The sequence below is a fragment of the Lepidochelys olivacea genome (genome assembly GCF_965140295.1).
Source record: "Lepidochelys olivacea isolate rLepOli2 genome assembly, chromosome: 2".
Classification (NCBI taxonomy): Eukaryota; Metazoa; Chordata; order Testudines; family Cheloniidae; genus Lepidochelys; species Lepidochelys olivacea.
In genome coordinates, this window is record NC_140412.1 from 183,059,195 (window position 1) to 183,085,376 (window position 26,182).

At 38.3% G+C, this 26,182-nt stretch overlaps 1 protein-coding gene across 9 annotated transcripts in view; it reads right to left on the bottom strand.

The window, feature by feature from the left end:
- BBS9 (Bardet-Biedl syndrome 9) overlaps positions 1–26,182 on the bottom strand; it is a 434,982-nt gene that overhangs the window by 365,394 nt on the left and 43,406 nt on the right. For all 9 annotated transcript variants that reach the window (XM_084619984.1, XM_084619986.1, XM_084619982.1 and 6 more), the window contains 3 exons: positions 18,751–18,835; positions 15,960–16,140; positions 14,727–14,856 (listed from right to left, as the gene is read on the bottom strand). In XM_084619984.1, coding sequence (XP_084476110.1) covers positions 14,727–14,856; positions 15,960–16,140; positions 18,751–18,835 — 396 coding nt within the window. The remainder of the gene's footprint in view (positions 1–14,726; positions 14,857–15,959; positions 16,141–18,750; positions 18,836–26,182) is intronic.

Sequence of the window (26,182 nt, forward strand, 5' to 3'; positions counted from 1 at the left end):
ACTGCCCCTGTTTTAGGCACTGTACATACATAGAATATGATAAAGTCCCTGACCTAAAGAGTTTACAAATTAAATACAGGGTAGTGGAAAAGGACAGAACAAACAGAGTAAATAATAGATGGTTGCAAACATCATGTTTGTTTTGGTTTTGTCTTATTTAAATCCATTCAGTGATATTAGGTTAGGAGGAGGATTAGTTAAATGAAAAGCCTAAGGAAAGGGAGGAATGAGACAGGTTGGCGCAAACAGCCGATCAGTGGAGAGACTGTTCAGAGTGCCAGTCTCTGGCAAGATACTATCTGCAGTTTCTTTCCCAAATATCAATTGGCTGTTTGGAGGGAAATGCGCCATACTGGTCTTAGTGCCCCCCGGGAGGTCTCGCTTGCACTGTTCTGGGTCCAGTGGATACTGGGGGCGGGTGGCCCTGGGTGGGCCCCATTTTACCCCCTCCACACTCCCAGAGCAGCAATACCTACTTGAACTGCTTTCTTCAACTAGTATACCAAATATTTTGTTCCATCTAATCATGTACCATACATATAAAACATCTTTGAAAAGTATTTAATAAGTCACTGGTAATTAAAGGAAAGCTGTCACCCATTCTGCTTAACTTGAAATTTGTTATAGGTAGGAAGAGGATTTTCTCAACATGTATTAAATAAACAGTAAAGCAATCCTGTTAATGTAAGGCAATAATAAACCGGTTTCCATTCTACTTTTAAATTCTATATGTGAAACCAACTTTAAGGTTTAGTATTTTTAAAAATCATGATAAGTCACCACAGTCTTGGCCTGCAATATATTCTTATTCAAGTCTTAGGCCTCTCCAAAATAGACGTTGACATTGCTGTCAAATATGGTGATTTTCTGGTGTAGAGACTAGGATGAAACTACCAAAACTCCAGGTAGTTTCTAGATTCAAAGCTTCACTTAGATGATCAAGGCTAATGTACCATACCACTATACTACCTAGGCCTGCCTAGAAGATTTCATTATACCAAGTTCATGCTGTAATATTACTTTTAAGAAATGACTGAAATACTGTAAATCATGTACAGTAACTCCTCACTTAACGTTGTCATTATGTTCCTGAAAAATGCGACATGATTTTAAGCGAAATGATTTTAACCAAATCCAATTTCCCCATAAGAATTAATGTAAATGGGGGAAGGGGTTAGGCTCCAGGGAAATTTTTTTTTTGCCAGACAAAAGGCATTATATATATTTTAAACATGCAATTTAATATAGGTATTAAACAGGCTGGCAGCCCCCCCCCCCCCATCAGCTCCCCTGCACCTGCCCCCCCCCCAGCGCCTCCTGCCTGCGGACCCCGTGGATCAGCACCTTCCCCGTTCCCCGCGCCTCCTGCCCGTGGCAATCAGCTGTCTTGCAGCGTTCAGGAGGCTTGTGGGAGGAGTGAGGACGCGGCGCGCAGCCTCCCCCTCCATCCCCTGCCTCCTGCCTGCAGCAATCAGCTGGTTTGCAGCATTCAGGAGGCAGGGCAGGGCAGGGAGGGAAGAGGCTGCGCACCACGTCCTCGCTCCTCCCCCCAGCCTCCTGAATGCCACAAGACAGCTGATTGCCATGGGCAGGAGGCGGGGGGAACAGGGGAAAGGTGCTGATCTGCAGGGTCCGCCAGCAGGCGGGAGGTGCTGGGGGGGGGGCGCGTAAGGGGGCTGCCAGCCGTGGACAAAGCAGGCGGCCAAATGACATTATAGGGGAGCACTGCACAACTTTAAATGAGCATGTTCTGTAATGGAGCAGGGACGTAAGATCGAAACAACGTTAAGCGGGAGTTAAGTGGGGAGTTACTGTATTTGACAGCCATTTGAGAGCCTACCATAATATACCTTCCATTAAAAAATTCTGGGTTTATAAAAATAGTAACTCAAAAATAATGGTATTTCTCTGACGATTGGGCATTTGCATACACTACAAAGTTCAAGCTTACACATTTTGTTTAACCTTTGGGGTTTTTTTTCAGGGGGGGAAGCAGGTTGTGGGTAAGGAAAAGAGTTATTCAAGTGTAAAATACTAAGGACTAGTACTTAAGTGTGACTAGGTCTACAGGACTAAATGGTCTGAATCAACTTCATTATTATCAATGAAGCTAAGTCAATATAAACAGCTGAGGACCTGGGATAATATGTTCAAAAGTAGCCTCTGAAACTGTAGCTCTCCCTAGGTACATTTATGTTTGGCAATCATATATTTTATTGACATCTAATTTATGAGCCAAACCAAAGTTGAACACACAAATCAGTCATTTACACACTTAAGTAGACTGTTGCCTTTGCAAATGCAATTTGCCCTCACATAGCCAAATTTTGGTATACCCAGATATTTATACACAAAAAATCGTGAGCACAATTTTAGCAGCTCACTTAAAAACCTTTTGAATATCTGAACCTTAAAAATAAAACTATGCCCATTTCGGCCAACTGCTCTTTCAGTCATTAAGTCCTTTAAAGCTGCTACGGCTCAGAAATGAATGAGTTGTTTTAAGAAAGCAGCATAACAAGCAATATTTTTCCTTTGCTTCGGCTAGCTTTTTGAAACGGCTTTATGCTCCTGCTGGGTCCTAAAATCTATGGTGTTTCATATTTATTTAAAATGAAATATCTACAATTATATGAAAGCCTTCTTAACGATTTTTCTCTTGTTAATTCTTTCTGTGCATTTGTGGGTACATTAATATGACAAGAGGGATGTAGCTAATGAGTTGTAGCAAGTGAATTATGATGTATTAATTTTTCTGTTGGAATGTTAGTCATCCAAACAGATTGCTTTATTTTCTCAGGCTTTTAAAATATTGTTTAAAGATGTATTTAATAGTTTTATAGCAGTTTCCGCATAGCTACTGCACCCATACAATATCCTGCAAAGGCCATTGCTTCATTTGGCACATTTTACACTCAATCTGCGATTTCAATTACTTGTTAAATTTCTTTTATTGACTGTTTTACTATACATCACACAACAGTCAAAGCAACACTGAATCTGAAGAGACACTTTAATAGTGAAGAAGTTAAAATATGAAACAAATTATTTTGGTATTTAAAATAACATTACTAAACAAAGCAACTCCTACACACATATGGGAATAATTTGAAAATCTACCTTTTATTGGATTCTGAATAATAATAATGGCATATTTTTTTAGGTCTTCTCTTAAAAAATATATTGTGAACAATTTGTTTTGTTACAAATTTAAATGCTTTCCTATTTCCAGTCATACAATAACAAATCTGTAATTCAAATAGCTGGCTTCATAAAATTACAGATTCAACTACTCTGATTCTTATTTTAAAAACAAACTAAAACACTACTCCATCACTTTTGCCACAATCAATTTTTACATTTTTTTTAAAGTATTTAGAGTTTAATAGTCAATATAACTTATTTTCACATCAGTCTTTCAAGAATTACAGAAGCAGCTTTGTTAATTTGAATGATGGCAGTTGTAAACTGCTAAATTAGAAAATGCTTTGTGGTGTTACTTTTATTTGATTGTTATTTATCATTTATAAAGAACGGAATTCAGAAATTAATTCCTAGGCAATACTCAACGACTTTATGTCTGATTCTCATAGACTTTAAGGCCAGAAGCGACCAACATGATCATCTAGTCTGACTTCCTGCACATTGTAGGCTACAAAGAACCTCACTCACCCAACTCCTGTGACAGACCCCTAACCTCTGGCTGAGTTACTGAAGTCCTCAAATCATGATTTAAAGACTTCAAGTTACAGAGAATTCACCATTTACACTAGTTTAAACCTCCACGTGACCTGTGACTCATGCTGCAGAGGAAGGCAAAAAAACCCCAGGGTCTCTGCCAATCTCACCTGGGGGGGAAATTTCTTCCTGACCCCAAACAGGACAAAGCAGTTAGACCCTGAGCATGTGGGCAAGATGCACCAGCCAGACACCTGTGAAAGAATTCTCTGTAGTGACTCAGAGCCCTCCCTAGTGTCCCATCGCCAGCCATTGGAGATATTTGCTGCTAGCAGTTGTAGACCAGCTACATGTCATTGTAGGCAGTCTCATCATACCATACCCTCCTTAAACTTATCAAGCTCAGTCATGAAACAAGTCAGGTTTTTTGCCCCCTCTGCTCCCCTTGGAAGGCTGTTCCAGAAAGTTACTCCTCTGATCATTAGAAATCGTCACCTAATTTCAACTTATTGATGGCCAATTTATATACATTTGTTCTTGTGTCCACACTGGTACTTAATATAAATAACTCCTCTCCTGCCTGGTATTTATCCCTCTGATATATTTATAGACAGAAATCATATCTCCCCCTCACACTTGTTTTGGTTAGGATAAACAAGACAAGCCTTTTGAGTCTCCTCTAATAAGGTATGTTTTCCATTCCTCTGATGATCCTACTAGTCCTTCTCAGCACCTGTTCCAGTTTGAATGTATATTTCTTAAACAAGGGAGACAACTGCACACAGTAGTCCAGGTGAGGTCTCACCAGTCCCTTGAATAATGGCAATAACACTTCCCTATCTCTAGTGGATATATCTTGCCTGAAGCATCCTATGACTGCTTTCACCTTTTTCACAGCCGCATCACATTGGCAGTTCATAGTCATTCTGTGATCAACCAATAAATCCAGGTCTTTCTCCTCCTCTGTCACTTCCAACTAATATGTCCCCAACTCAGCAAAAATTCTTGTTAGTCCCTAAATGCATGATTTGCACAATTAAATTTCATCCCATTTCTATTACTCCAGTTTACAAGCTCGTCCAGATCACCTCCTCTCACTTTGGTAACCTTGTTGACTTCACTGGACTTACTCCTGATTTACACCAGTGTAAGTGAAAATTATAGATAGATTATAGATACTATAAACCATGTATCCAGAATGTCCCCAGAAAAGTTCCTCACTACCACTTTGCACCACTTTAACTGCAGCTAGGTAAAGTGTTTGATAAAATGAAGGATAAAGATCAGAAGAATGGAGAGAGAAAAGGGCTACCTAACATGAAGGAATGGGAGAAAAAAAATGAGGCTTCAACTCAAAACAACCTGTTCATCTGAGATACTCTCTGAGGTTAGAGCCCTTGGCTGGGATTTTCAAAGAAGACCTAAGGGAATTAAGCACCAACTACCAGTGAAATTTAATAGGATCTGGGTACCTAACTCCCTTAGGCTCCTTTGAAAATCCCACTCCTTATGAGAAGTCCTTGAGAAAGGTTCTAGTAAAGGAAGGAAATAAATGCTCTCATAGATAAGGCTTCCCCATCCTGTTCCATGGAGACAGTCTTAAAAAAAATCCATTTGTTCACACACATTGGAGTTATTTTAAAGATACTTATATTATGTATTTAAGATGAAATGCACATCAGTGATGAGGCCAGCACAAGGCACAGACAATACTTGAGTAGCACTGAAGTGGTGCTTTTTGACTAGTCCACTTTTTCGGTTACATGGCAGGTTTTGAGTAGTGATTTCAAAAGACTGCCAGAAACAAGTCCACTTAAAGAGACACATGGGTTGTGCCTGATGAAAGAAGAGAAAAGGAGAGATGGAAGTTGATAATGTCACATAGCATGGGAAAGGTAGAGGTCAAGTTAAGAATAAAAGGTCATGACTAATTAAAGTGGAGGCAAAATTTGGCTCATTTTTACACATGTAAGACCAGTGAATGGGGAAGGGAGAGATTTCAAGGGGACAAGATCAGAATTTGGCCAAAATGTCACTACTTGGAATGCCAGCAGGACTCTCCAACATGCAGTTCTATTATAATACTCTTCAGTCCAACATGGAACTTGGGGTACATTAACCACAAGTGAAGTGACAGTAACATTTTCAGGTACCATATGATTTTTCCACCTTTTGTTTCTGGCAAGTGCAATATGCATTTCTTAAATAATGATAAAATGTTGAATTAAAAGTAGTTGCCTATAAACATACCACACTGAGGTGCCAAATCAGGTATGAATTATTTTGTGATAGGGCACCTGCAGGCACCAGGAGCCTTTAAAATTTGCAGTTCAATCATCAAGGTCAAAGGTCGTTCAATGAAAGATGAAAAAAGAAAAAAATCTTTCCAAGTGACAGAAGAAAATAAAGTGACAGGAATTGACATCCCTTTTTCCTATCAACTGAAAAAAAAAAATCCTGTTATGTTTGGGTCATGGACCAAATTACTACTGCCATCTACTGGTGATCATAATATTATACCGTGTAACGAAATGTTTCCATGCTACTGCCTGGAACCAAAGAGACAAATAAAGCAACTTGTAAATACAAAATGTCTGCTGTTTCAAATTAAATGAGTAACAGGATTTTTCATTTGTTTAAACAAGATCAGTATAATAGTCTGACAATCTATAAGTAATGAAATTCTAGCAATACAGTATATATAAACTGTTAATATTTTCCATTGGAACAATAGACACAACCCTGGCAGATTAGGCAAGTGATGTTAAGCTTACATTACAAATTAAAGATAATTTTATATACCACACTCTTAATTAGAAATATAGTGATCAACAGTAAATTTCAAAAAACCCAAATGTAATAATGTATTTCTTTCCATCAAAATATTTATCTAAATTCACAAAAGACCACTCATTTTTCCTCTGCTTTAAAACTCGTATCAAATTAAAAAGGCATCTTGTTAGAAAAAGAAAGCATTATGTCAATATTACTTATGCCAATGTAGTTAGTTTTACATCATGTCTTGATCCTCTCTTGAAAACACTGGATTTTAATTCACCCAAATACATTACTTCCAGAAGGAGCTCAGCCTACCAGCCTCCAAGTGTTTCAGAAAGACAAGCCTTTGTCATGTATAAGCTGAAACATACAAAGAACATTCTTCTAGTTCACTTAACAATGTGCAGTTGACTAGTCCTTCAAGTGGACAAATCTAAGGCCTGACTATGGCCCATCTTTGCTCTAGTGTACAATTTATGTGCTCTAGTGTACAATCACTTCCACAGCGAGTGCACAGGGAGTAACAGGGTCTGCAGAGCCACTCTAGAAGATGGGAGATGGTAGCATAGCTCCACTGGCAAAGTGGAGAACATATGCTCTACCAGGTATAAATCTAACATATTTGTTCTCACCCAGGAGCAGCAAGGAGACTGGGAAAGAGATTTCAATTACCTAACTCAGAATCACCCTCCTCCTGGGCAGTTAAATTACTCTGGGTAGCTTGTTAACTAACAACCTAGCCCTTAATTGACACTTACGGAATGAAAAAATTACCATGTGTGGTTTCTTGTATTAAAGGTTACTGTGTATTCAGATTAAAAAGTTTGGTTTGTTTTAAGATTTTGACACAACCAGACAAAGCAGAGAAAAGACAGGAAATTCAAAGGCATAGAAAACATGAAGCTTTAAACTATGATTTCTTTTTTGTTTCTTTGTCTATATGAGTTAAGGGCTAAGGTCTAGATCTTGCAAAAGGTTATGCAGATGTTGAGAGTTAACATTTAAAAGTCAAAGTTCCAAAATATAATTAATTCAGCAGAACGCTCATGACATCATATTTCAGATTATCACTCACTACTTGCAGTGCAGTAGCTAAGAGGGTTCGCTGCATTAGCAGAAGTGAAAGTAGATATGCAGTTTGATAAGAAAGCAGGAGGACTTTAACAAAGAGCAGAGCCACCAGCCCAACCGTGCAAGAAACAGGACAAAAATAAAATTTATAGTGCGGTGTTATACAGGATAACATTGGAGTTATCAGTGAGGAGAAAATAAAGAAGAACTGTGACATACCTAAAGAAAACCTCCCACTGCCTCACTTTCTCATGTTGCTGGAAAAGTAGTAGCAGACCCAGCAGGGAGCATGTGCAAACAACCCTACACTCTGCCTCTGTGGGAAGCCGCACAGAAACTAGTATTCCTTCATCTGTGCCTCTTCCTCGGCTGCCTACAATCTGTGATGTAGGTCCAGAAGTCCCCAGTTGGCAGTCAGGTATATTACAGCTTCCAGGAGTCCCCTAGTGGCAGCATGTGTTAATGCACCCTATAGCAGATCAGTCACAGTATGCAGTACTTCATTGGTGGGTCCTAGTCCCATTAGCCCCTAATAATCAGCTACCTCCAAAAAAAAAAAAAATATCATCCATCCATTGTCTCTGTAGTCTCCCCCTCCTTCTATAATTCAGTTACTACCATCATCCACTACACCCTGGGCATTTTTGCTATAAGGAATTGACAAGAGATGTAAAATATTGGATTGGCAAAACCTGCACAATGTTTGAGAGTTTTTGATTATAACAAAAACCTCATTTAACTGCTGATAACAGATTAGCTCTTTAATATTAAGCAATATCACCAGCAAAACTAAACAACTAGCTATAAATAGGCCAGGGAAAAGGACATTCTGATTCACAAAGAGCCGCCATGACGAAAGAACTATTACGTCAGTACATTTTACCATAAAAGATATTCTTAATGAGCCATAGATGTGTTAGAAGCACTATAAAATAAATACACGTCAAAAAAACAGTTGTGAGTTTGTCTTGGTAATGTTCTATGTGAGACATGATATAAGATACAAAGAAAATGAATTATATATTTTACAAATAAAGGTGTAACCAATGACGAGTGCACTTACTTTGCAATTACATCGTAGGCCCTAATCCTGAAAAGACTCATAGTATTGCCTATGACAACTTACCCAGTACCACGCTGTACTGTCACCAGTCTGTTCAAAGTGGACCCGCTCAGTGGGTCCTGTATGCATCCAGGTCGCCTGGATCTGAATAGAGTCTAGTCCCTGTTTCTAGCTCTGTGTGTATAGGGCACAGTCCCAGGCACTAACTCTTGTTTGACACCCTTCTTTGGGTTGTGTGGAACTGCCACTGAGCCACCCTAGACCATGAAGCCACTACCTGAGACCTTCCAAGCTCCTCCAGCCACTTACAAACACTACCCCAGAGCTCCACCGAGGCTGTGGGGGTCTCTGGGCTTCTAGTTTAACTCTTTTGGGGACAACATGGCAGAAAAGAAAGGAGCACAGGCTTAGCAAAAGAATTCCTTAACCACAGAAACTATACTCTTAAAGCACTCAGGAGTTGCAGGTCCTTGAAACAACAAAAGTCTTGAGACACACCCTCCCCTAGTCTGATCTCATCCTTCTTGTGACTGAAGTTTGTCAGCATTTCAGGCTGGACAGAGTCCATCCTGCCCTCTCTCTCCTGCAAGTCCTGCTTATATGTGGCAATGGTTGGCTCCCCCGCAAAAGGGCAGAGCCCTGCACTTAAGTTATGCCTATACTGCAGTCTAAGCTGTGACTGCAGCTCAGGTAGGCATACTTGCACTAGCTTTATCAGTGCTTGGATGGCTAAAATTAGCAGTATAGATGTGGCAACGTAGTAGTCTTCAGTGTGGGCTGTACAAGCCCGCTCAGAACCCTGGGTACCTACTTGTGTTGCTGAAGCCTGTGCCACCCCATCTATACTACTATTTTTAGCAATGCTAGCTTGGGTAAAGCTATCCTGGGTATCTCTACCTGAGCTGCAATCACGCCATGGAGTATAAACAGACCCTCTATCCCTTTGACATCAGTAGGATGCTCCATTACACACTTTTTCATCATGCTTGCACCACCTTGCGGACCCTGTACAGAAAAATCTTTGTTCAGTGAGTAGTTTAGTGAGTGGTGAGCCAGTAGTTAAGAGTTGTTCAAAATAGATAGCCCCAGATGGTTCTCAGTGATAGTCTTTCAACAACATGTCCAAGCATTTTTTTCAGGGCAGGACAACTGTCTGAAATACATTACAGTAAATTGCCCTTACGCAAGTCTAGCCTAGTGTTCAACACTTAGTACAAAGTAGAGTTCATAATTTGGTACAGACATGTGCCATTCTGTCACACTGCCAGCCACAAACATTCAAAAATCATGCAATTTTAAAAAGTTAAAAATATTAAATTTAGGATTCTTTTTATTTGTCTTCTTCAAGCTTTCCCCTGCAAAGATGAAACTAGGAACTTGCTTTTTTATTTTCTTTTTTAAATAAAAGCTGAAAATCTCACACAGTCACAAGACTCTAGGAGCTAGGGCTTTAAGAAAAAACATCAAATATCATGAGGCATGCAATTTAATCAGGAGAGTTGGCAACAATGGATGCTATTCTTTACACACGGCAAGTAGGCCCATTCAATTCTTCAAGTTCTACCTCTCCAGAAAGTCCTCAGACATTAGAGAATTTGCAGAGTGTAAAGTTAGGCACATATGGAATTTTCTGCAGGCTCAGAGCCCTACTTAGGTAAAGAAATACAATCACACCACATATTTTGTAGCACTATAAACAACAAAAAACAATCTTTTCAAAGAAGCCTTTAAAAATGGCAATATTTTGTACATCTCTAGCCAGTACGGTAGTAACTGCTGAAAAATATAAATTTAATTACTTTCTTCTTTCCTACCAAACATTTCCTTAAAGTGGAATTAGGTGTAAATGTAGAGAGAGCTTCTAAAAATCCTTGTGTTTAACTTCAGATCAGACAACGTATTATTATGGCATACTCAAATTAAAAAATACAGCCGTTCAGTTCATACTGTGTGTCATAACTGGCATCACTTCTGTTATAGCACCACCCTGCAAAAAAATGGAAAATCTTTCAGCAAACTACAGACTTTGATTCCTGCAGTTTTCTTTCCATCAAATTGTGTAGTAAGTGTTAAGTTTTGCCATTTTTATATGGTGATGCTTTAGCAGTTGTGGTGATGTCAGTTATAATAAGGAATAACAGATGGGCTGGAGTGAAGAACAAAGTATTTTCTAGCATCTGGATAGCTGTACAAACAGAATAAGTGGTGCTTTTATTTTTAACTCCACCCACTACTACCCGTTATTTGATTGCATTTTTACATCTTTTATACTTTCATTCAACTATAATCTTTCTTCATATTTTTCTCATTAACTTCAGTTCCTGTTGCCTTTGTGGTGTTTGCAGACACACAGCTGCATACAATGCATTCACCTAACCACACAGTCCACTATATTTTTGCAGTAGAGAACAAGTCATAACTTCAACTTTGAATCTGGACCAGGTTTACATTTTCTCACTCATAAATTAATCACACATTTTAATTTTCTTTTTAAAAAATTATTGGAAGCCTAAACTCCATAAAACCCAGCATATTTGATTTTTTAACTAACAGTTAAACTTCATACTTTTGAACTACAGTATTTTGATTAAAACTTTCCATAAAAACGTGCTAGTCAAATTGCTAGACTACAATTCAGTTTCAGACTTACAGCTCAATCCTGCAGATGCACGTACCTCAATTCAGCTAAGAATTTAAGCACATGCTTTGGTGAACAGGGATAGGCTGCTGAATTGGTGCCTTAAGCACGTACATAATTTTACACACAAGTAGTTCCATAAAGTTATGTACGTGCTTAAACGTTTGCCTTGTCAGGGCCCACGTTATAATCATATGCATGAGATAAGGCCTCGTTCTGTGTGGCTACTGAAAAGTCTAGAAAGAAGCACACACATTTTACTTGTTCTAAGTAAAAAATACAGAAATAAATTATTACAGGATTTACTAGACAATTTTGTTATGTAGCTCTAGGAATAAAAATTATTGGAGTCTAAAACATTGCAAAGTTTAGTTAAATAATTTTGCTAGAAAGCAACTTTTTTTTATTTAGCCACTGACTCATAATAAAGTAATTTCCTAGTTACTAATTAATTACTTATAGGAACAGGTTTTTTTTAAAATTTAGAGCAAGTAGTAAGTTTATCACATGCTATGGCAGTTTCCTCTCAATAGTTTGTTTCCCTTCCACATGTAAGAAAATGAACATACATGTAAGTTTAAGTTCAGTGGAAGAGAGTATCAGTACCAGTCCCTTGAATGAAGGTACTCAATTTGTCTTGCTTTTTAGTATCATCCAACATCATAGGGCAAGTGCCAGACTAGTCTGGGGATTTAGGAGGAAGCAAAGGACAGGAGCAGGCGGGTAGGGTAACGTACCTCTCCTCTACAAATAGGCTTTTGAACCTGCAGATAAAGTGGCAAGAAAATTCTTGAAAGCAGCCAGTCATTCTCCCTGCTCTCATGGTCATAAGGCAATCAACCCCATAAGCACATCATGTGCACATAGTGCACATGATGACAGATATCAAGCTTCTTCTCCATTCCATACGCACTCTGCTTGGCTATGGTTATCATTGATGGATGCCCCCAACTGAGGACAACAGGGCTAGAAAACCAGAAACAAGTAGCAGAATGAGAGTGTGCACCAAACACATACATACAGAAAACAAAAATGAAAAAAAAATAAAATCAAACCAGGCAGAATGATACATGTGAGAACAAGAAAATGGTCAAAAATAAAAGAGGAGAGGTAGCAACAGCAAGGGCATGGTGCAAGGGTGAGCACATATTCACCCCCAAAAGGAGGCTCCAAACAAAAAAAGGTTGGATGACTGAAGAGCTGAGGACAAGACTTCCTGCCTCTTTCATAGTTGTACCATAAGCGTTATGATGCTGATGTTGGGGAAAGCTACTGGGATCACAAAAGGAAAGCAGCTGGTAGGAGGAAGAACATATGATTTGGCCTACTGCAGCAGACTATCATTCCAGTAAATTGGATACTTGTCTCCAATAGTTGCCTTACAACTCTTCTTGCAATGCACCTAGCTGATTTTGCAATATGTACAGAAAAGGGGAAATTCCTGCCTGACACCTGCAGTGATCAACTGGTACCATGAAGCACAAAATATGGCAAGCCTTATTTTATCATGTTTAATTACAATGCTGGTCATAAGAATATTCAGTCCTTCTGTAAATTCTATTAAGGGATAGATGGGAGAATTACAGTTGTGTGAACTATTTTAACTTTTCTCAACGTTAATAGCAAGAGCCGGTAAAAGGAGATGCTATAGCACAGCCAATACTACCCAATGTCTTGTGACAGAGACATAAAATGAGAGCAAAAAAAAAAAAAAAAAAAAAAATCCTTCCCATATAAATAGTATTAGAAAGAAATTTCAGATCTGAAAACTACTTTCTGTTGTCTTACAAGTTATAAAATTGCATATTGCTACTTTAGATTAATTTCTTCAGCCAACAATTCTTAAGTGATACAGTAGTCACTGCATTTCTACATTTGAGTCTGTAAAAATATTCTTCACCAAAGTTTTTACTACATTACTTATAAACTTCAAACAGATGCTTATTTTTTTACTATTCCTTAAACAGAGTCATGACCTAAAATATTAACACACTAGCCTCTGAGTAGATGACACACATGCAGTGGTTGGCTGATGCAGGTGTTCATACATTAAATATGGCACACTGTCATATGGGTTATGGCTCATCCCCTTGATAAAGAAGATGTACAGGAGGACTATGGTGGTCTTTTGGAGTTGAGTGGAGGGTGAGTAAGGATTTAAAGCACAGATAAGGCTGACTAGTAAGTTAAAGTGAGAGCATATTTGAAGAAGACAGAAAATAATTGACTAAACAAATGACTTTCAGATGCCAGGATGAGTTTGCTGGGTTGGCAATTAGGGGGGAAAGATTTTTTATTTGCAAGTTTACAAAGCAAATTTGATACAGTGTCAATGAGATAAACATGGAACCCCACAATGTCATTTTTTACAGCACCATTTTTCAGGAGACAAATATAGCCAGACTTGAAGTTCAGTACAGAATTAAGTCTGGTTTCACCTTCTTAAGCGGTCCTGGTTTGTTTTTAAAGTATATGCCCTACTTTTATTTCATGAGTTTTAAACATTTGAACTTTTTAAAAAGAAATGTTTTTCCGCACCTAAAACGATTGATACATAATTATTACCTTAACTCCATCTTAAAAAAATTTGCATCTGGGAATTTGATATTTTAAGAAGTTCTATAGATACCTTTTCTTTTAAGGTAATAAATGCTTTCTATTTATTCTTCAGTGAACACACAATTCCATTAGTAAATAAAATTATATTTACCTGCAAGATAGTGAAAGTAGAAGCTTGTACTCTAGTAACTTTCACTGACTTGTTCTTACCTGTTACCCCTTCTAAAAAGGAGCACTGAAATTTTAAAAATGCTTAATACTTAATTCTTAATACTTAGTTCTGTGAGTTTACTTTTACATTTGGTTAAAGAGAATCTCTTCCTCATGAAGGGCAAGTACAGTGCTTTCACTCATGGATAAAATACCTATAAAATTCACATGAGAGTAAATTACTGTCCAGATTCTTAACCCCAGATTTCCACTCTCAAGAGCAAGACAGACTGAATACTCCTCTTGGGAGCTTGCTGCATCTCATGGATAGTAAGGGAAAGGAAGAAGAGAAGCTCATGGTGTAAGGGCAGTAATGGGAGCAGCAGATGTGATATCCTGGCCAACTGCCTCCACCTCAAAGGAAACCCAATCAATCTGTAGCTCCTGTTGAGTAGTCAGAATTACTAATAATCTCTAGGGCTTGCTCAGAGTCCTCCAGTGTCTAGTCATTCTGAGAAGAGCTCCAAATCAATGGAAGTTTTGCCTTCACTTACACCAATGTAAAGTAATACTAATAATTGAACAAAATTATTCCAAATTTATCAGAAATAGCATAAATTGATCCAGTGAATATACCACACAACATACCCAAAACTATATTTTTTCCTTTTATAAACTACCTTTTTTTTGTTAAATACTATAGAAATGCTTATTAGCATCTATAGAAATTTTTTTTATTTTTTGCTGGAAACAAATCTAAAAAAATTAAACTTTTACAAAGTTACTTACTGTAAATTGCCCACTTTTACAGCTACAGGAATATGGGGAAGCTGAGTGGCCCACTTCAATGTCACATCCTGATAAACATGCAACATGTTATTATGGTTTCCAACCAGAGTGTTTATTGTTCCTTCAGACACTGTTAAAAACATAAAAACAGTTTTAAGACAACAGATGTTTTCATGAGCAAGTGTTTTCCTTTCAGGTTTACATTATTTTCCATTTTTGGGGGAGGGGTGGGAAACCCACTATTGCATATATTTGAACAGATTTGTTTTCCTTTTTATTTATAGATTATTAAGCAGTCAAAAAAACCCAAGAAAATTTCATAGACAATAACCAAAAATATATGTGATTAATCATCATGGACACCCATTATAATTATATCAGTGTGTGAAATATAAAAAGAAGTGCCGGAGACATTTCTGCTACTTCCAAAACTATCACTCATAAGGGTAAGTACCAGAAGTCCCTGAATGCCCCAAAAGTAAAATGTCATGGATTTGTCATCATCACTATGAATGCACTGGTTTAGACATGGCACAACACACACATTGGTTAAGTAATTTTAATCAATCAACTGTCTATCACATGTTTACACAAGAAATTACAAAAAGTAAAATAAAGATGATTATGAGATTGTTTGTAAAGTTTAAATTAACTAATTTAATATAAGATTTTAAAACTTATTCTTTGCTATTCTGGTACCAACATGGAACTATAGATTCTTAATTCTGGTCTTTATCAATTTGTCAGCCAAGCTTTATACCATTCAACCACAGAATCAGAGCACCTCACAAGCATTTATCCTTACAAGACCCCTGACTTTCATGCATTCTTGCTACATTTGAAGCCCTGAAAAATTAATTGATCTCAGCTGCTCTGAGGTACCACACAACATGCTTGAATACCTTAATCTTGGTGGACTTTATCTCTCTTCTGCCCCGACCTTACGTCCCTTATACTCTAATCCAGGCAAGATTTTGCTCTTTTTATTTATCCATAAGTGACTTGCAAGAAAAAGTAGCAAATAGAACACAAATTTAAGGAAACTTGATTCTTTCTGTTCTCTGAAAAATTATCCACTGCAGTTACAAAATGTCAGGTACAATTTGAATTCTACATAAGCTTTTATATTAATCCACAGTATATTCAAAAGGTTGCATCTTCCTAATGGAAAACATTCTTAGTTTTAAGTGTAACTAGGTCAAAGATTCTAAGCTGAATTTTTCTTTTACAAACCTGAACAATAAGGAAGGAAGCAACTTGGACTGCAATCAAGTTTTTTCATGAATCGAATTTGCCCATTATCCTTAAGGCAAAAGAAATTTCTCTCGCCAAGCACAAAAACAGAGGAGGTCTGATTAAAGGAAACAACGCATATATCCAGTGCTTGCTCTCCAATGTTTAAAACCCAATCCATCTTCAAAAGAGAAAACATAACCAAAGATCAGTTAACAGCTATGTGTATAATAAAAGGCTTAAGAAGAAGGTTCAGTCTACATCAAACCAAATGAATTTTCAGCAACGTAAGTGAAAAGACACTTTGGGGGCGGTAAGGGGGAAAAAGGTAAAATGTTCTACATTTTAGATGCATATTATCTTCAGGAACATTGTGATCTTCCTGATTCCAAAAAATAAAACACTGCTGGGGGAAGCAGAAATAAACCAGCCCACAAACATTTTATGAAATAAACCATAAACATATGCTATGCAATTCCCTCTGTAATCATATTTATTGTTCAAAAAATAAAAATGCACACATTGTCCCAAAACAAAAAAAAGCTTTGAAATCTGGAAATAAAACACAAGGTTTCCCATTCTACTAACTACTTAAAGTCTACCACGTCCTTTGTGTCTGCCCTTAGGTACTGATACGTTTCACCACCTTGTTTATCAACTCCTATGCGAAGATATATCCAAACCAATCCAAATGTGCTGAACAAACACTTGACTGATGCCAAGCTGGTTTAACAGGAGAGCTGATAAAATTCTCAGTTCAACTGTCCTGTATTTTGTGGTTTTGAATCACAACTTTCTACCACTGTGATTAAAAAAAATGAGGAATAACCTCCTTCACAAACATACTGGTAGAGCTGAGGTAATAACGTGCACCTTCCATTTTAAAATGCTAAAAATGGAAAGGGAAATCAGGATTATGTTACATCATCCACTTTTCGGAAAATTCTTTCTGTTCTGGGATCAACTGATACCTAGGCAATATGATGGGTAACAGAAAGATTCCATAAAGTGTTTGATTTTTTTTTCTTTTTGCCCTGTGAAATTCCAGTACTTTGTTAATTTGATAGATTCAGATTTCCATTAAGACTCCAACCAAGAATTATCAGAAATTACCCCCATAGGTCCTTCAGTTACTTTTATAAGTTTAGTGTCTAGCTTAATTTACAGTCCCTCACTGGTAAAATTGTATCATCCTCCGTTCAACACAAATTTCAATGTACTTCTGGTAGTGGGATCAAAGGTGAATTCATAATCTTTTTGAAAGCTCTATCAAGTGCCATCAGGAACATGGGGCACCAATCCTCCTTCTTCAGTCAAGTAACACAAAGGTTGATGATAGTTACAGAAGAATTTTTGAACACTCACAGGGTAGTTCATGGCTTTTGTCTACCCTCAAGAATAGCTCTATATCAACAATCAATGTAGCTGAATTCCAGAGCCTACACAAGCTCAAGCAGAGATTTGCACTGACAGAGCTAGTTGAAGCTTAGCACTGTTTGTTCTTAATTTAAGAGTGCAAATCCCTCATGTCCCTGCCCAGTGCAGCTACACCTATTGCTGGCCACCAGCTGCTGAATTGAGGCTACCCCTGAGAGTAGACAAGGTCTAGAACTGTGTTAGCAATTATTCCTTTCTCAACATGATTTAGGTAAGAGTTCTGGACCCCCATCCATCAGAAATTTGGGATGAGTGAACATGCGAAGTTCTCATTTTTTTCTGTCCTATTTTTATTGCCTCACACAAAAAAGATCTTCTTGTACTTTTTTCTGCATTCTTGGATGACATCTTCAGCAATCTGCACATAATATTCTTTCATTTTCTTTTCACAGGCAGAGGCAATTACACTAGCTATCCATTTCTCCATCTGTGTGGATACTTGTACACATTATCAGCTGGTATTGTTTATGGTAAAGTGTACTGCAATGCACTCTAAGTGGGGTTACATTTGAAGACTGTTCTTTGATGCCAAACATATTACAGAATACAGTCCTCACCTACTTAGCAGTGTTAGTCAAATGGAACATAGAGACTTGTTATCCAAGAGCTGGTTCTCTACTTGCTTCCATGTATAATTCAAGGTGTTGACTTCGATTTATATAGTACAAAAATGTTTCAGTTCTGACTCTTCCAGAGACCACCTCTCTCCCCATGTGTCATAATGGAAGATGAGGTCAGCTGGACTACTTAAGCTAGCACTTTCTGGAGTATCTTAAATGATCAAGCAGTTGTCAGTGCAGTACCACCGAGGCGGGAATTCCTTTTCCCCACTAGTCCAAAATAGCCTGAGTATGTTAGTCTTAAGGCACGATGTAAGAGACATTAGTTTCCCAGGTTTTTCACTGCAAGGGTCGGGGAGGATGAGCGAGCTGGCTATTTGGGGAAATGTCTTTTTCCTAGTTAACTAGTGTTCTCTTTAACGATATACATGAGCCCCCAACTTTAACAGGGTGCATTTTAGAAATCTAATAAACTAGTCATAAAAAAACTTTACATTTAAAATCTAAGCAAAATTTCATTTACACATATTTCAGTACTTTCCATCTTGATAGGAATTAACATGGAATTAACCCTGTTATGTTAATTTCTCCTCTCTTAAAATAGAGGGCTTAATGAGTATTTAGGACCCAAACCAAATAGGAATAAAATTTACTCGAGTCTTTCCATGGTCTTAAATGGAAGTTAGATCTGGCCCCTAGTGACAATACAGTGTTTCAATCTGTCAGCTAGTCTTCTCTCTTTTTAATATTTATCCACTGTAGATTATATTTTATGTAAAACAAACAGGTCTTACAACAAGCCTTTTTCCAGAACTCAGTTTTTGCTGCTCTGTCTCCTTTCTTTCATCAGCATCTGTTGCAAATGCCAGCACTTGGTACCTGTTATAAAAAAATACAGATAGTATCTCTTTGCAGTTTATCAGTTTTACATCAAATGTTTAAAAAATGTTCACTATAAAGTTTATGGCAAAAGCAGAATCCAAAAATGTTGTCAGAAAATCTACTTTACAATGTATCTGTTGATATCATCATTCTTACAGAGCACATGCACTGAAGTATAGTATCTAGATAACGGATTTTAAAGTAGTATTTAAAACATACGGTCAGATTCAGATTTTTTTACCTTAAGGATACATCCTTATCTAGTAGTAGTGGAAAATTTCAATTTTTTAACTTTATGTAACACAGTCTGTCGGGGGCAGCATTGAATCGGGGACCTGCGGAGCTTAGCGCATGAACCTCTACAGCATAAGCTAAAAGCCAATGCCTGTTAGATAAGGCTGTAGAGCAGACTCATTTTATCTAAGTGGTCTCTGTGCCACTAGATAGGACAGAACACCACACCCAGAAGGTGCATGGGTTACATTTACATTACCTTTTTTTCCACAAAAAAGTTCAGATTTTATTTTGTTTGTTTAAATTTAATGTTAGAGGTGGATGCTATAAACGAGAGAGAGGCCAGAGACAATTATAGCATTTTGAAAATAGGACCTTACAGCAGTGAGAAAAAGTATAAACTTTCCTCATTTCAAATAATCTCTAATTTTAAAAAAAAACTTAAACTAAAGCTCAGACAAAGTAACACTTGCCTACCTTAGAGAGATGTTTGAGAATTAAATGGTTCTATTCGGAAATGTGTCTCTGTAAATACAGCACTGGATGAGTTGCATAGGTGTCATTTTATAACAGAGAGCCCAGCAAACTGAGTCAAGTTGGCTTCTTTCTTCTCACTCATTCATTATCAACAGTAATAAAAATTATGCAGGCCTACATCTGCCCTTATTTACACTTATGCAACCCCCACAATGCTCAAATTATGCCCTCAGTGAGACCTATACAATTCCATTTCCTTCCTGGGTTAGCACTGGTGTAACTTAGTAAACAACCTTGTTCCTGTTGCACGAGGAATTGAATCAAACACTCTCTCAAAAAAAAAAAAAAAAAAAAAAAAGGAGTACTTGTGGCACCTTAGAGACTAACCAATTTATTTGAGCATAAGCTTTCGTGAGCTACAGCTCACTTCATCGGATGCACAAGTACTCCTTTTCTTTTTGCGAATACAGACTAACACGGCTGTTACTCTGAAATCTCTCGCTCAGTTGGCTCTGCAGATCCAAGAGGAATAAAAACAGTAAAAAAATATGTTACTCTTAACACACACACGGGATAGATGGGAAAGAGTAAGACTTCCAGTTTTACAATCACTTTTCAGAGAAGCAGCACACTTTAAAGCACTTTGAGATTAAAGTGTAAAGTATTATCATAATATCATGAGCCAAACGTATCGAAAAGTAAGCGTAACAGGTATTCAGCACATAGTTGATTTTAGGCATGCATGCTAAATGCCTTTATCTTTATCATTTAGCACACAATCCTTCAAGTCGATAATTTTCTTAATACTCTAACTGGCCACTTAAAACATCACACTCCCTCACAAAACTAATCAATGTATTTTAATAATTTTTGTAAAGCTGTACCTATAAATTAGGGCCCACTACTGGGAACATACTTAATCAGCTCCTACTAAAATCAGGCTCAGGCCAACAGAGAGTTCCAGGTGCCACAATTCTCCCTGATGATTTCAGTAACTTAACATCATATTAAATATATTTTAGTTTATTCCAAAACAAAGTTAAATACTAACACAATCAATGTTAACATTTCAGGTTTATTTCTGTATTTGTGGCAATGGCAATGGCTGCTAAAGGATTTTTCTTAGTGGTTTTAAACTTTATTTTATTTTTACTAAAGAAGATTTTAAAATTTCTATTCAAGTTGAGAAACATAATTGTTCAAAAGCAATTTTTCTATGGCTTAAATAAAAAACTAAATAAATTGTTGTTGGAGCTACAAAACAAATATTACCATATCTCTTTCCAACTTTGCCTTCCACACAAGCAAAAACACTAAGTTTTCAAACTACAGAACATTTAAAATAGATGTTGCAAATTCTGAGGTGGGGGAGGGAGGGATCTCTCTTCACCACACAAAAGTGTTCAATTACATGATCTTAGGAACCTGACTTTATTGTTCAAAGTACTGAAGCAGAAACACTGGACCAAATACAGTATTATTTTACAATATAACATGGGGGCGATCTCCATTTTTCAGACCAGTCTCACACAAATCATAAAAGTGCATTGATAACTATGAAATGACTAACTGAATGACAGTTCCTTGTGACACTAAAATCTTAAAACCACAGAACCCACAGAGGGCAAAACAAACCTATCAAGCTATTTAGCATTCTTTCATGTCACATCACATGTAAAATAACTTAAATATGGAGAGAGAGAGGTTACTTTCAGAGCTTGAAAATAAGAATCAATTTAATAACCCTTGCTTGCTGAGGTGAAGGCACTGTACTGTACAAATCTCAGGATAGCAGAGCAATTCAGAGCAGGACAAATTGTTCCATGTTGCCATGTTAGAAAATACCAGTCTGGATGGCGGCATGTTGAGTTTGCCAAAATCAAAAAGACACATCATTTCTTTAAAGTAAAACATTAAAAATGAAATTTCTTGTGCTTTGCTACAGCTGGGTCCTATTTCTCCCTCACCTTTCAGGGCTCAACTGTGCATTCAGCTTTGAGATACAACTTATGTGTAACTCCCTTCCAGTATCCTCCCCTTAGTTTATATAGAATATTAGTAAATCCTACTTTGCAATGTACCATAATACTTCAATAATTATATTACATTATGGTCTTTCTCTCAAAGTATTGTGGCACATTACATGTATCAAAATCCGGAAGGATCTCAAAGTACTTCACAAACTATACAGCACTACTAAAACAAACCTGTGACAGATATTGCAACAACATGCAGTATCTTTGGGGGAACACATTGTATTAAGTTTATGTATCACTGCAGGCCAGTGATAGCATGTATGATTCTGTTCTACTCCACAGGACAGAAATGAAAACGATGGATGATGATTAAGATGAATTGCTCACATTGTAAACACCTTCAGAGAGGTACGACCCCCTATGAAGGTTTGTGTAGACTGGTTCAAACTGGATTTTCCAGAGACCAATAGACAAAGAAAGGGTTTTTGGCATAAAAAGGCGGTATATAAATGGACTCAGAGTTTTCTTTCTGCAGCAAATGGACAAGGCATTCTGTCCAAGAGCCCCAGCCCTTGCAGAAGGGTCGGAAAGACTTTGACCTACCAGAATACCATAAGATTGATGGATGATCTCTGGTAAGCTTTTTGCATGTATATAGGAACTTATTGTTTTTATAGGTTTTGCTCTAAGAATAAATGCAGTTTGTTTTGTGAAAGCTGATTGGTAACCAGTGTACTCTGTTGTATCCCAGGAGAAAGCATTAACAACCACATGTGCTGGACCCCAGTTAGACCTGCTGGAAAAAAAAATCACAAAGGAGATGCAGAGGTACTGCAAGCAAGCCCCAATCTGAAACGAGAGACAACTGGGTCTCCACCCCAAGAGAGGTGATGGGTAGGAAGCCTAAAGCCATAAGAGGGTGCCCTCCAGGAAGACAAGGGGTAGGAGGGAGGGATCAAAGGCACAGTTAATCCTGAAACTGTGATAAAAGCCACCACTGAAGTGAATGGTGACAGCCAGGCAGACAGAGGGAAAGTTTAGCCAAAGAAACCAAGACGTCAGTTTTTAAAAGGTCTCATCTGGAAAATTCACAAACAGTAAATTCTACTGCTATCAATTATCCATCTTGGAAAGAACTGACTCATGCCAATTTTCTACTTATTTCACATCTTTATACCATTATACCTTCCCCCGGTCAATGCAACTGAACAAACTTTACAGCCTATTTAGTATCCAGGAGTCAATACAAAATATTCCCACTAGTAGAAAGCATAAAGGGCTCCATTAACTGAGTATATTGTTTGAGAGATAATAGAAATTCTGGTGCAAGAGCAGTAAATATTTATTATGGCAGTAAAGCTCAAACCAGGTTGTGTTACCATTAGATAAATTGTACTCCTGAGGCATAAAATGCAAAACAGAAAAAAATGGCTATATTCCTCTAAATCCTTTGGGTTATGATTATCTCTAAAATCTTCATTCCTCCTCCCCCTCACAAAGATGATGCATTTTGGCTATAAGCCCTTATGATGAAGGAAAATGTGCATTTTTGGTCTTGAAAGCAGATGAGCTTGTCAGATTGGAATGTTGGGTAGGAGTTTCATAGGAATCTGTATGCTTTAAACAGATTAATTCTTGCCAAAAGAAAATTGCTAAACTAATCACAGTACCCTTAAACTATATCATTGATGTAATCAGGCCCAAATTCCTTTGCAGGAAGCACATTTTGCTTTATATGCGACTTGAACTAGTGACATGTAGGTAGAGACTACATAACCTGTGGCTTGCTATGATTGACGAGCACTGCATAGGGTAGTAGGAAGGGGAATTAAAAATAATTGGGAGGGCAGGGAATATTTCCGTTCCAACTTGCTGAAATATTCAGTATTCCCAGGGGAAGCCCATGAGGCAGACAGGACAGCTACTTCAGTAGTAGAAGAAACATTGGACCTCTGGTCAGGAAACTTGCTTCCTCTACTGAGGACAGGAATTTTCTTATGCCTTCCAGGTCATTTTTGCGGAGGTGGGACCCCAAAGACTCTAGCAGACACCAGGTCGACCCCCAGGAAAGGGTCGGAAATTTCTCTAAGTCCTCACTCAGCCATCAGGTCAATCCTGGCTCCCATCCGGCCACCAGGTCAACCCCGGCAGCACGCACGTCTGACATCTGAGCAATGGCACCAGGTCACTGAGCTGCTCTAGAAGCAGTTCTTGACTACTCTCAGTAACAAGCAGCAAAAGAATGTAGGACATGGCAACAGATCAGCAGTGACAACTGCAGTCAGATTGGCTCACAAAAACAGGGAAGAGATCACCAGTCTGATAGGGTGAATACTGTGGTTCTCCAGATCCATTTAATTATCCCTTTACAGGGGTGGAGAGTGAAAGAGATGCAAGGCGAGAGCACTTCCATAAATTTACTAGTACCAGTACTCCCAACCCCCTAGCTGAGTGTTTCAGTGTACCAAACCCCAGAAGTCATAGCAGCCAATGCAGGTGCTGCAATTCTGGGGGAAGAAATCACAGCGGTCAAGTAGATGAGGCTTTAGCTGCCTTTAGGGGAGAACTTGAGAGACTCGCCTCAGTCAGGTAACAAGGGCTTATAAAGAACACAGCTCCCTTCAATGCAACCGGTGCTTCTGCAGGCCGCTGCTTCTGCACTGCAAAGTATAGGAGGACTTATCAGGTGTAGCAGGTGCTTTTAATTAAAGGTCAGTCCCACACAAAACTAGGGAGATTGCATTCCCCAAAAGAAGAGCAAGCAGGTTTCATCACATAGGATTTTTTACCGTATGTTCCTGGGATCCCTGGTGGCCAGTGCAGCATTATGGTATAGCACAGGGATAGGTAACCTGCGGCACGTGAGCTGATTTTCAGTGGCACGCACGCTGCCTGGGTCTTGGCCACCAGGCCGGGGGGTTCTGCATTTTAATTTAATTTTAAATGAAGCTTCTTAAACATTTTTAAAACCTTATTTACTTTACACACAACAATAGTTTAGTTCTATATTATAGACTTATAGAAAGAGACCTTCTAAAGAACGTTAAAATGTAGTACTGGCACGCGAAGCCTTACATTAGCGTGAATAAACGAAGACTCGGCACACCACTTCTGAAAGGCTGCCGGCCCCTGGGCTAGCACATGGCAAGTCAAAGTCTGCAGCAATATCTTTAATTGGACCAACGTCTGTTGGGGAGAGAAAGAAGATTTCGAGCCACCCAGAGCTCACCTACTTTGTCTCTCTAATATCCTGGGACTGACAACTACAACTACACTGCAAATACATTCTTATGCATTGAATGATCACTTTGAGCTATACACAAGTGAATTGGCCTGGCTTCCAGCTGGGAGTTTGTCAGTTCTCAGCTGATGTCTAGCCCTTGGCCACAGCTAGTACTCGGGCTGCCAGCACCACATCTGTTAGCACTCAATTGCCAGATTATGCATCCCTCTCTGAAAGAGAAAGGCCAGCAGTCCAGCAGCAATTTTAACACTTCTCAGTATTGAACTGTTATTGACGTAAGCCTCTAGGTACTACTGCAGTATAAAATATTATTTATTTATTTAATACTGGCTGCAATCCCCAACCCATAAAACAGAGTTCTGGGGTGTAGAATGATGGAAAGATGGGAGCTGAGCAAAACTCACAGAGAATCTGCACTGATCTATTTGCATACCTTCTCTGCAGGTGTTATCTCAAGGCCTTAGCAAATATTTGTTAAATGGATGGGAGCATCTATTGTTTAAGGATCCCTTCATGGTAACTTTATTTTTGATGTTACAGAGATGTGCTTCTCCTGAGCTTGACTAGGCATTTATTAGGATGCTACATCGCCATTACCGTATCAATTGATGATCTCAGAGGATTTTGGGGCAAAAAGGAGCATACTTCACACCTCCCCTTCTAAAAAACTGACCAGAGGTCAGGAGTACATGCATATGTGAAAACAGTGTGGTCTATCAAAGCACTGGCACTGGAAAGTACCTGCTTTGTTGCCTATCTATTCATGTGAAAGGCTGGGAGATTGGTGATTCTCTAGCGCTTTATGATGGTAATAAAAAGGATATTGTCACCTCTGGTGGGATATGGCCTGCAAAATATGGCACAATTTCATTTAGAACTGTTGTAGTCATCAGTGCTTTGAGCATACCTGATATACAGCCTGCAGGCAGAAGGCACTCTGAATGCTACCATTCACACCACCAGGTAGATAGAGTGTTTAACTTATTGAGCAGGATTGGTCAGCTTTGTATAAATAAAGATATAATTTTGTTCTTTTATCTTTCCGAAAGGGTAATTCTATTAGCCCAGTACTCCAAATCCAAGCTTGGTCTCAGAAACATGAGTCTAGGAATATGTCCACATCATCTTGGTAGGGACAGGCCTCAATATAGGGTACGAGTTAGAGGCACTCCCACTAATATGCAAACAGGAGCAAAACGAAGTTAATCATACTGCGCCAGTCATGATCACACACATTTATCCGTATGTTATAGCCATATGCCCAACCTACTGTTGGATCTTACATAACTTAGTTTGTGAGCTTCCCAGAGAAGGGACTCGGTCTTCATCTGTGTTTATACAGCACGGGTCTTCTATACTGCATGGGGTTTATGGGTCCTAGCAGAATATAATTAAAGCAGCAGCATGTATAAT